The sequence below is a fragment of the Gordionus sp. m RMFG-2023 genome, chromosome 3, assembly GCF_954871325.1.
Source record: "Gordionus sp. m RMFG-2023 chromosome 3, tfGorSpeb1-WG-v2, whole genome shotgun sequence".
Lineage (NCBI taxonomy): Eukaryota > Metazoa > Nematomorpha > Gordioida > Chordodea > Parachordodidae > Gordionus > Gordionus sp. m RMFG-2023.
In genome coordinates, this window is record NC_088777.1 from 17457066 (window position 1) to 17469619 (window position 12554).

The 12554-nt window shown below is 25.5% G+C and overlaps 1 protein-coding gene across 3 annotated transcripts in view; it reads right to left on the reverse strand.

Moving 5' to 3' along the window:
- Nucleotides 1–403: 403 nt before the first annotated feature.
- LOC135927606 (uncharacterized) overlaps nt 404–12554 on the reverse strand; it is a 37822-nt gene continuing 25671 nt past the window's right edge. For 2 of the 3 annotated variants that reach the window (XM_065463713.1, XM_065463712.1), the window contains exons 33-39: nt 11492–11575; nt 10034–10168; nt 9641–9846; nt 9131–9587; nt 7737–7887; nt 723–889; nt 404–627 (exon numbers count right to left, since the gene is read on the reverse strand). In XM_065463713.1, coding sequence (XP_065319785.1) covers nt 433–627; nt 723–889; nt 7737–7887; nt 9131–9587; nt 9641–9846; nt 10034–10168; nt 11492–11575 — 1395 coding nt within the window. In that variant the 3' untranslated portion in view covers nt 404–432. The remainder of the gene's footprint in view (nt 628–722; nt 890–7736; nt 7888–9130; nt 9588–9640; nt 9847–10033; nt 10169–11491; nt 11576–12554) is intronic. The other variant, XM_065463714.1, reaches the window with a different exon arrangement.

Below are 12554 nucleotides of genomic sequence, written 5' to 3' on the forward strand. Positions count from 1 at the left end.
ACATGATTCTAAAAATCTAGGTCTTATAGATTTAAACTTTTTTTCATAAAAAATAAAATTAATTAATAAGTTGAAAAATCAAATAATAAAGTTTAATATTCATTTAATTGTGAAAAATTTGCAAAAATTATTAAAAATAACGAAATTTCAAAAATCCCCAGGGCCGTAAAATAATCAAGAATAAATACCTGAGCCGGGCTAAAAAATCCCGAACGAGACCAAAAAATAAATATGCTACAACATAGTCTTGAAATAATTTATTAGTTTGTATAAAAAAATTTTTTAAGATGGTCTCTGTGTATTCATTTATGTAAGATTGAAATGAGTAAATTATATCTTAAAAAAGATTTTAATTAAGATATAAGCATTCGTGATCATTTATAAATATATAAAATTCATAACAAATAATAATCACTATAATTTTGAGTAATTTTAAATGTCGAATATTTTTTTCAAATCTTTTATTGAATATTTATTTATTTGATCATTTTGTGTATTATTTAGTAGTTTCATGTTTGACTCTAATTGCATACCGTTTTGACAAGGTATATTGTTTTTGCTGTCAATGTTTAGATTTTTGATGTCAGAAGTAATATTATCATTGTTAAGATTCGAATGAAAGGATATCTATAATCATAAAAAACAATATTATTTTAAATAATATAATTTTCAATATGATAAATATTTTGAAATGACTAAAATATTATAAGATGCAATTATACTTTATTAAACATATGATTCTGACACCCATTTATTTTTAGTTGGTCGAATGAATTAGTTAAAATTTGGTCTATAATATGAGGAGATTCGCGTTTTGAAGATTTTGACTTCGATGGAATAGGTGGACTTAAATAATCTGTCACGGGAACTTCTAAAAGTGTGTTATGATCTAATAACAAAAATGATGAACATTTAATCAATTGGAAACAAATTAGGAGTATTTTGGGGTTTATATATAATCTGGGTATTTTTCTTGTCAGGCATTTATTCGTACTAATACATATGAACTAAATTTACTCAAACAACTATTTTAATCAAAATTTGAAAGAATTGGTCTTTCGACAATAATAATAAAAAATTAAACTAGAACTTATTGTATACATTTATATCAACATTTTTGTAAATATTCCATTTATAAAAAAAAACTGTACTCAAGCAACTAAAAATTAAAATGTTTTAAAATATTATTTTTTAAATCCATGAAATTAAAAAAACTCCGTTATAAAAAAATAAAAAACGGATCGCTACTTTTAGCGAATTGATATAAACATTTGAGTACAATTACGGTTCATTATAGTAAATGGTTTGATTCACTTGTTCATCTAGTTTTTTTTTAAATTAATTTTTTTAGCATAATTTTCACTATAGGCAAGATAGACGTAATACATAAATTATTAAAAATGAAGAAAATAATATAAAATATGGCATAAAATTAGGAGAAAGACTTGATAAATATTTAACACAACATATACGAGGCGTAAATAAAATGGAAAAGTATTGAAAATATTAGGGCGTTGAACCCCAAAAAATTAGGATATGTTCGGTTCAGGATAGTTGGTGTGGACATATATTTTCATTCCTCTAACCTTGCATTCACAGGTGGTAACACGATATTAAAAACACTTATAAATGTGAATCAGATTGTCTATTTTAAATTTAATTCTCAACATTTAAAATTATTATTAAGCTTCTTTTTTGGTCATAAATTTTTTTAAAGTTTATTTTATATATCAAAGACCTGAGGTACCATTTGCACGGTCCGATCCGAGTTTTACATTTACAGGCCCATCCTGGATTTTTTAAAATATATTATATTTATTTTTAATTTTTATTGTTAATAATGACGATTTAATATATTCGGCTCGGCCAGGGTATTTAAAAAAATTTTTTTAGGCCAGGCTTGGGTATTTAAAATTTTTTCTTAGCCCCGACCCGAGTATTTAAAAAAAATTAAATAAAGGACCGGTCTGTGATCTGCTATTTATGTAATATACTGGTGGGTATGATGTATATTATAACTAGTGAAGGTCTCTTTTTTAAGGACCGTGGTCCGGACCGGTCTTTTTATTTTTAACGGTCCGGACCTTATTATTATTTAAGTTTGCTTTTCTATTCAATTAATATAATTTTTTTGTATATTTTATTTTATGATATTTTTCTAGATGAGTTATTTTAGATTTTGTTAATTTTTATTTTACAATATGAAAACCAGAAGTTTGTCCAAGAAGCATTTTACTTATAGTTCCAATAAAAAACATGAGTATGTGTTCACTGCAGTACCAAATTTAATGTATCGTCAGCAACAAGTAACAAAATAATTGTTTATAATTTTTTAAGCAAAAAATTAATCAAAATAAGCAGTATTATTATTAAAATATTTTGATTATTATTTATATAGTTCTATTTTTTCTTAAGAAACTGTCTGAATAATTCATTGTCAAAATAACTTGATTATTCTTAATAAAATAATTAGGTACCTTAGGCAGACATCTGATAAAACATAAAATATATACTCTAATGATGAAAATGATGAAAATGAAAATATCTAAAAAACACAATCTACTCTTAATTTTAATATTCCCTCCACAAGCACAAAATCACTTTCTTCAATACCATTGGATAAATTTTATTGTTTATATAATACTCTTATATTTAATAAAATGATAAAGCAAATTAAATTAGGTTTAAAAAAAATATGTTTTAGGGTCTGGATCGATCTTTTTCTTAAGGACCCTGGTCCGGTCCGGTTCAGTCCGGACCGTGACCTTCATTATAACTAAATTAGACTACCAATCTTATAAATTTTTATGAGTTACAGAAAAACTTAAATATTATTTTCTTTAAGTTTAATTGAAAAAGATTATAGAGAAATACAAATCTTCAGCAACCTGACTAATATTTTTTAAAGCTTATTTAAAAACTATTGAGAAAGGTTTAGATTTATATTAATTCACACTTATCAACGATTAAAAAAACGTGCCGAAAATAATGGCCATTTGCAAATAAGCAACCTTTATTTAATAAGTCTATGTTTATAATGATTTTAAGATTAAATATTTCATATTTTTTTTTTAAAACTAATGTCATTTATTTTTAAATTAAAAATATATATAGAAATACAATTAATATTAAAATTAACATATCAAATATAAAATAAAACAATATTATATAAAAACGGAGGTGGGACTACAAGTTCCCAAAAAACATGAGTAATTATATTTTAAAATAGTGATTTGTAGGTTTTGTTTTAAAAAATAGAATTCTTTTGGTTCTGATGTAAGGGCTCTTGTCTTATCGCCTATATTTTTTAAGAACTTTAAAGTTCCGCTTGGCATATGTCCAAGGGAAGAGATAACGATCGGTGTAAAAATATAATTTGTGAATTTGGAATATTTCATTGTTTTTTTTTCTCGGCTATATCAACCGGATTGGAGTTTAAATTTTTTGGGAAAGAAGATACGCATGTGAAGTCTCAACTTAAGGATTTCCTTAAAGACCAAGGCACGGAAGTTAAGCCATCTGGTCTTAAGCCATCATCTAATGATTAATTTGTAGGCTCCAGGATGTTTGGTATTCGAGCCCTGGTAAGAGAACGGCTAATAGCTATTAATTACTGCATGCCTTGCATGCCTGCCTTGACTATATATACAATTTAGACCATGTCTTCAGGTGGAGCTAAAGATACCCAGGCTGTCAAGGCTGAGTTTAAAAGGTTATCTTTAGGAGAGATAAAAGAAGATATCATGGCGTTATTCATCAAACGCGATGCCAAAAATGAGGAAAGAGATATAAGATTTAAAGGATATAAATCTAAACCACCCATTTTCGAGGGTAATTGTGAGAAACCCCCATTAATATCTTCCAATTTAATATTTAAAATATTTTCTAATAAACTTCTAAAAAATTCATGAACACGATTAATAATTTCATTATTTAAAAAAAAGGAAGAAGATCTAAAAATATGTAAAATCTTTGGTAAAAATAAATATTTTTTTAAAAGAAAAAAGCTCTGGTGTGGAGGAATTTCTTTTAAAATAGTTTCAAGTCCTAATAAGCCTTCGAAAAATTTTTCCACGAACACCTCACAGTTGGAAAAATTGCTTAAAGGTGAACCTAGAAGATTAATTTCACTTTTTTTAATGATTTTAAACCCTTGGACTTTGAGAGTATTTGAATTTAAAAAGCATATTTCAGATTTAGCTTTATTTAGAGTAAGGCCTATGTTTAGAGAATTCTTCTCTATATATTCTATATTCTATCGCTGCAAGAATATTTTTAGAAGGTCCGCAAATGGTACCATCATCTAGATACCATATGTTTAAATCTAAATTAAAAAAGGATTTTAGACAATAAACTAGGTTATGTATACCTAAACTAAAGATTAGAGGGCCCAAAGGGTCTCCTTGTTGAATACCTTCGTCAGATGGAATTGTATATTCCCCGAAGTTGAGAGGGGTTCTACAGCCATAAGACTGTTCAATAAATCTTGCATAAACTGGGAATTTTTCATAAAAAATGTTCAAAAATGCTTTTCTGGATAAAGAATTAAAAGCATTTTTAAAATCAAGCTTACAGACTACGGCGTCTGGAGGAGGATCTTCGATATATATATATGCGAAGAGAGTGAGAGGCTATTTCGCATCCCCCTTTAGGACCAAAGCCTAGTTGATATGTTTGGAACATTTTTGAAGTATCAGGTTTGATGCGCTCAACGATTATCTTAGCTAATAGTCTCCTAAAAAAAGACCCTATTGCGATTGGCCGAACTCCACCATCAGGCTTAGAAAAAGCAATTAATCTTACGCCAAAAAGAATTTGGTGAACTTGACTAGGTAAATCATTGTTCAATATATTTTCACTAAGTAATACCAATGAATTTACAAATGAATCTTGATAAGGTTTTTAGGATTAATTAAAAATTGGAAATAAGAGGGGCGAAAACCGTCATTTCCCCTGCAGAGTTTTTATTAAAAGATAAAACTGTTTTAATTATTTCTTCCTTACCTATTTCGATTAAATTAGATTTTATAGGGATGGGAAGATTTTCAGGAAAAGCCTGAGGGTGCAATTCTTTTAATAAAGTAAAAGTATGTTCATCAAATGGAGCCAATTTATCATTAGATGAAGCTAATTTAAGAGCTCCACATACGTCACGTTGGTCTATTTTTTTGATATAATTTTGCATTTATGGGCAAAATCAGATGTAGCCCTTATATCAGGAACGTAATTTTCCATTTCTAAGTCATAAAAATGGTCTATTTTATATTTTATACATTCATGCAAAATAGTTTTTTTATTTTTATCTGCAGGTTTAATTAAGACTTTTAAAGGAAAGGTTAAAAGATTCTCCCAAGCTTTAAGGGAATTTAAATTTGAATTAACTTCCATAATAAGTGTTGTTAAAAAATTAGAAATTAAAGACCTTGATTTAAGGGGTAGGTGGATTAAGGTTGGTGGCTTTTCCCACTTTAAAAAATTATCATAAAAATCAGGATAAATATTTTGAGTTACAATGGGGCTTGTTTCAATTTTGTTGTACTAAATTTCATTTGAAGGGGGTTTACCAGAGTTTATACATGGACCTGGGCCCATGTTTATAAAAACAAATAGCTTGGGTCAAGGTTATATTTTTATGGCAGGCATTACAAATGCTTGACACCCATTTTAGAAGAAAAAAAAGGAGGAGGGGGAAGGGGGTATATATGAATGAATGACTTATTGAATATAAAAATAATTAACTATTGTTTAAAAATTCATATATAAATGAATGTAAAAAATTAATTATATATATTAAACAACTTTTATAATAATATATAATAAGGAAATAAAGTAATAAGAAAATTTCCGCAAGATGAAGAATTTTTTAAAATTCAATTGTATATTTTTTATATAACAAGAATAGCGGTTTAATTTAAAACAGAATATGAATATATATATTATAATATAAAAATATATAAATTTAAAATTAATGAAAAAGTTTTTTAATTTTTTTGGAAGAATTGATAAATTACAATATGAAAAATAAAAATAACCCCATATAATTCATGAAAACATAAGTTTATAAAAAAGGAAATTATGTTTTATATAATGAAAAAATATTGGCCTAAGATTATTATATTTTTAATTAATTAATTTATCATATTTATTTTTAAATTAAAGCTTTCTTTTCTCTCAATATGATGAAATAATATGTTTTTATATCTAGGAACTATGAGTTTAATTGATTGCAAATAAGGGATCTTCCTGATCTAGCATATGAAGTTTAAAAAACTATCTATAACTACACCGTTCCAATTACTTTTTATTATTAATTGGAAACCTAAATAATTTAAAAAAATGATAATCATTTTGATTCAAAGTCACATACTATTTTATATAATAATAAAGTGATCAGGAATAAAAATAATAGAAAAAAAGTCAGAGATATTAACATTATGTCTGTAAATTAAAAAATAATATTAATTAAAATTATAGAATTAAATTTTTACTCGTGATATTATATTATTATTCAGATTTAACTTAATTTTCATTAAATAAAGATTGTCAAAGGTTTAAGAAAATTTAAGAATGTAATTCAAAAAATACATAAATAAATGCTTATACATGTGATAAAGAGACATCTTTATTCTGCTGAACAAAAAAAACTTTTACATGAATTTTAAATTTATGTCATTTATATTATAAAATAAATTATCATATTCTGTTGTAAATTAAGCCGTTATTTTTGTTATATAAAAAAAATTAAATGCTCTATCTTGCGGAAATTTTTTTGTTAAATTTATTTTCTTATATATTATTATTATAAAAAATTTTTAATATAGATATTTATATTTAATTTATTTATTTTTATATTATAACAATGAAATATTTAATTTTAAAATGATTAAAATGAATGGTATCTTTGCAAATGGCTGCCAAATGTGTGATGTTTTTATAACATAAAATTGGGCGTTGAGCAGGCTATTTTAATATAAGTGTATGGAGAAAGGTATTGATTGTACAGATTTAAAAAAATTAAATTGCACTTTACAAAAAATCAAATTTAAATATGGCTAAAGACTTGAATTTTTTCAGAGATCTTAATATACTAGAAGTAGTCAGGCACCTCTACCAAGAGGGGGGGGTATAATAGACTTTGAAATTGAAGGGATAGAAGATTGTGAAAACATTATTTTCAATATAATAAAAGGGAAGGGGGAGGTAAATGAATGTAAAGGGGTATTCTAATTTTAATTTTATATTTATTTCCTTAACTGATTTTCAAGAAAATAACTAGCTTTTAAGTAACAGCATAAATAATTGGTTCAAGCTCACGCTTCATTATTAATGAGAATTGTAAATTACAATTTAATACGTTAAGTATTATAAGAGATTTATCGATATCGGCCGATCTCTGATTTCAGCTGGTCCAATTTTTAATCATACCAGCGGAGTGATTATTAATAAATATCTTTAAATATTTATTTAGGGTATAATTATTATTTATAGAAGAAAAATAATATCAAATGTATTTTTAAACCATGCATAATTTGTTTTATTATCTGATTTTGATATACCGGATCGGCCAATTCAAAGTGATTGGTAGATAACCGATATTATTAAAAATATAAATCGTTGGATAGATTTGATATTAATGCATCACTAATTATAATAACAATTTTAAAAAAATATATATGCCAAATCTTGCTGGTTATATCAGAAAAGATTAAAAATGTTGAAAAAGAAGTAATTTATACCATTTTTATCGTTAGAGATATCATTGCGAGGGATAGGATGAGAAGAATATTGTCGTTTAGGTAAAGTATGGTTTATGACGTCTAGAGATTTACAAGTAGGGGTTGAATGGAATCTTTGCAAATCTCGAATGTTTCTTTTAGCAATGGGTTGCTATATTTAAATTATTATTTTAAAATATATATTGATATTTGAATTAAATTTTTTTTAAAATATATATAGGATAACCACTAATTAAACTCCATTTCGGTTATGGGAAAAATTGATATCGGTTCGTTACCGTTTTAATAAGTTTAATCTTAATATATTTTATAAATCCATAATAATCTATCTAATAAAGAATAATTTTAAAACTTAGAAAAAAATCAAAATTTATTTAAAAAAATAAAACCTAAATTAAAAAAAAATTAAAGCTATAAAAGAGATTAAAGAAAATAAGTTGATTTTTTTAAAACTTATTCAACACATGAATAAGAATTTTAACAAATTACGTAAAATATCATAATCATATAAAATTTGTACTATTACTTAGAAAAAAATCAAAAGTTATTTAAAAAAATAAAACCTAAACTAAAAAAAATTAAAGCTAAAAAAGAGATTAAAGAAATAAGTTGATTTTTTTAAAACTTATTCAACACATGAATAAGAATTTTAACAAATTACGTAAAATATCATAATCATATAAAATTTGTACTATTTAAAAAATAAGAATATTTTATTTTTAAATTTCAGAATAAAAAACAGACAAATTTATAAGAATATTTAAAATCTTTATATTTACACGAAAAGAAAAGAAAAACAATACAGAAATTGTAGATGAATAATAAACACCTCTTTCTATCTAACGCTAATCAAATTTATAACCTACTATCCAACCACACGATCTCCCTAGAATATGTCTTATAAGAACTTCTTTTAGAATAGTTAAAGAGAATTAAGATCTAGGAGACTAATATTTTCCTGAATAGCAGTGACTAAATTTAAGCACAATAAAATAATTTCTGGTTATAAGACACAAATCATATAGCTTTTAATTTAAAAATATTATATGTGCAGAGGATTAATTAGAAAAAAAAATAATTTAAAATTTATTAAGATAAGTATAGATTTTACCACCCTTTTTATAGGATATATAATTATTTATGAATAAAGCTTTTATATTTTATCTTTAAATGTATTCTTAATATAAATTAATAAAAATTTTATAATTTAATATTCTTTCAATATAAAATACACTACATTAAAAAAAATATTTAGTTTAAATTGTGTATCTATTTTTTATCAAAATTTTAAAATAAAAAATTGCGAATGGACGTTGGGTTAGTATATATATATACATCATTGACCATTTAAACAATAAGATAAATGCTATCTTGATCTAATAAATAAAATTTACGTCATGAGGCGAAGTTGGTATATTTAACAGAGCTTGTTCTCTCAACACAATTTTCATGGTATTAATATCGTAATATGTTTTCCTTAGTTCCTGGTCGTACCACTCCGTAGTAACAATATCGTTAAATATATCAAGATTATTAACGTTAATTTTTTCATTCTCAATAAAATTGATATTTTCAGTTTGATTTAAAGGAGTTTTTAATTGATGATTGTCTAATTGGATACTGGAATCTGCCATATTGTTTGAGAGAATCGTCAAATTATTAAGCAATTTTTTGCCCGTAGATCTTACCCTAATTAAGGCTTTGCTATTTTTAATATTTTTATTCTTGAAGTTAGACAGATTTGAGAAACAAAAATTAGAGGGGTTGTGATTATAAACGATGGGAGAGAACGGTGGCATCTGGTCATCGTTCGGTTTCGCGAAAGCTCGGATATTAGATTGAGTCGAAATTCTTAAAGGTAAATAAACGAGAGAATTAAATTGATATTCATGAATGTAATTAACCTCTGGAAGTAATGTCTATTACGGTTTGGGCTGTAACATGATAGAGGAGAAAAATGTTGATTCACTATATTTTGCGAATTGATCTCAATAGTTCCAAGGCAAGAATCTAATAAAGGGGACACGTTTCTATACGATTCGCAAGGGTCTTTGGTATAAGTTTTCAAGAGTAAAAGTCTAAGAGCTGAAACAATAAGATCATTCGGTGCCTTAAATATAATGGTAAATCGTTAAGTGTTATAACAAAATATATGGTAAGAATTAAGTAGAGAATGAATAAAAAAATTCAGTATAGAAAAAGTTTGAGGATAATTATATCCTTGTTAACTCATGATCAAATATGGTATTTAATTATCAAAGAAATTTTATATTTGTAAAAAATTTAATAAACAAAACTTTAATGCCTGAATAATGTTCCAAGATATGTTGTTTGTGCTTCAAAAAACATTCCTCCATTCTTTGATGAAACAATTTCAAACTCTCGTGTGATTTTATACCGTGTATAACGATTCCCATCTCTAATAAAGGTATCTTTTTTTTTATAATACATGAGAGTTAAATAATTTTTAAATTTGAATAGCAGAAGACAGAAATAGGGACAATAATTGAATAATATTTAATTTAATATATACAATAAATGTTTTATAAAAAATTTAAGGTTAGTAAATGACAATTAGAATTACTACACATGAGACTACAGCTATTCTATTGGCATTTACAAAAGAAGTCAGGACAAAGGCCTGAACTTGCTCGTATAAATTTTCTATTGTGTGTTTCGGCCCAGCCTCCAGTAAAATATATTTTGTATGTTGTCTAGCTCGGAATTATTTTTTACGAAGGAAAACGACATAAATTTGCCTAATTATCAGTTTTATAAATATTTTCAAAACTTCAGCCCGTAAAAATATTTTGAATGAAAATTTTGTCCGGCTAGGCCCAAAATTCTTTTTCCTGTCCTGACCGGGCTTTCAGGCCGACCTAGTAGAGATCAATTCAGACCTGAATGCAGATATTATGAGCCCATCCCGGCCAAAGATGTTCAAGGTTAAATAAATGCTTACCCAATCCTGGACTGGAACAATTCTAAATACCTATTAAGTATATCATCGATTTTTTTATAATTGCTTATGGATAGTCATATAAGATGATTTAGACTGGTAATTTAAATCACATGTCAAAATTTAATATTGAATGTTATAAGTGAGGATGGTGTATATTTGCACAAGAATAAGTAATTAGCTGAAATTATATATTTTTCTTTATAAATTTATACATAAATTTTAGTCAATTATTTAAATTTCTTAAAATCATAATATATTTTGCATTGTGATAAAGTGGTAATTTTGTTTCGTCTGATATGTAATTTTCTTATAATTCGAAATTTATTGATAAAGAAATTTATATAGATACGAAAAATATAATGGCACCATTTTTTTATTATAAATTTGAAACAATAAAGATTTAATAAATTCTCTTAGTTTTGATTACTAATTAATTTTTATTGATATTAACTTAATTTACTATCCATGACCCCTGAATTATAAAATTATAAAAAAAAATTAAAAGCTGTAAACGTGAGCTTATTTTTAGCCGTAGCCCGAAATAAAATGAATAAACGGAATCATGAATTGGCATAAGTAAATCAAATCATAAATATATGGATTCATAAATGAAAAATTAATAAATCTATAAAGAGCAATATGGCGTCGTAAATTGTAAGTGAAGTTTTAATAAAATAAGAATAATAATTTTATACAATGGTTTTATTTTTTAAAAAAATATTTAACTCGGCCCAGTTAATAAAACATTAAAGGCTAGAACCTGGCCCGATCCACCTGTTATAAATTTTTTTACTTGAGATAAAATGAGCGTCTTTAGTTTTCTGATTTTTTCTTCTTCCATGGGGTGAGCACGATAATACTCTTCGTTCAGAAAAGCCTACATTGTGAAAAAAAACTGCAATATCATTGAAAAGTAGGTATGTTATATATAGTATTATTTTTCCTAAAAAGACGCTAGATTAATTTCGTATCATAATATCATACCAATATTTTTAAATAAATGAAGTGAGTGTTGTAAACAAAAGCGTTTAGTTTGAAAGGGGTTCGTGAATAAGATTTGTTTTTTATGAACGCGTTCGTTTTTACGCTCTTGTTAAAAAATATGTGATCTTTTTAAATTTAAAATTTTTTATTTTTTTTAATGAAGGATTTTATTTTCTTATTCGCTTCCTTCAAACATTTTTAATCAAATTTATTTTCTGGTTAATATTTTACTCCAATATGGTTTTATAGTTTATTATGTTTAGGATTATAAATTATTTTATAGATAGAAATATCTTATATACGAATCGGACTCAGATCGCATATCTTTGCCATGCCTAAAAAGCATTTCAATTTTAACACTTTAAAAACAAACATTAAAAAAAATTATATTCATATATTGGAATAGATATAGAGTTAATAGTCAACGCACTTTGCATTTTGGTTATTTAGCGCCTACAATTAACGATCATATTATCAAAAAAATGCATGTCTAATTTATTGTCAACCCCTACTAAACGCGATAATAGATGGGATTGATTAAAGTTTATCGTTATCAAATCAATTATACTTATATTTGCATCTTTTTAGATTTAAGCATATGTATTGAAGATCAGTATAGTATTTCCTCCACAATACATGTGGTAGTGATGAAAAATCGCTTCAATTGAGTAGATTCTTAAACACGGCTAACTCAATGTTTTAGCTAGATAATATTTCCTAAGCCTCGAGATTTTGTTAGATGTCAAAACCTTTGTGCCATCTATAGACTTGCATAATATTTTTTCTAAATAAAATACAGAGATAGCTATTTTTAAAAATCGGCTAAAATGGAATTTTAAATCATACATCTGGCATAACTCGGATAGTCTTGG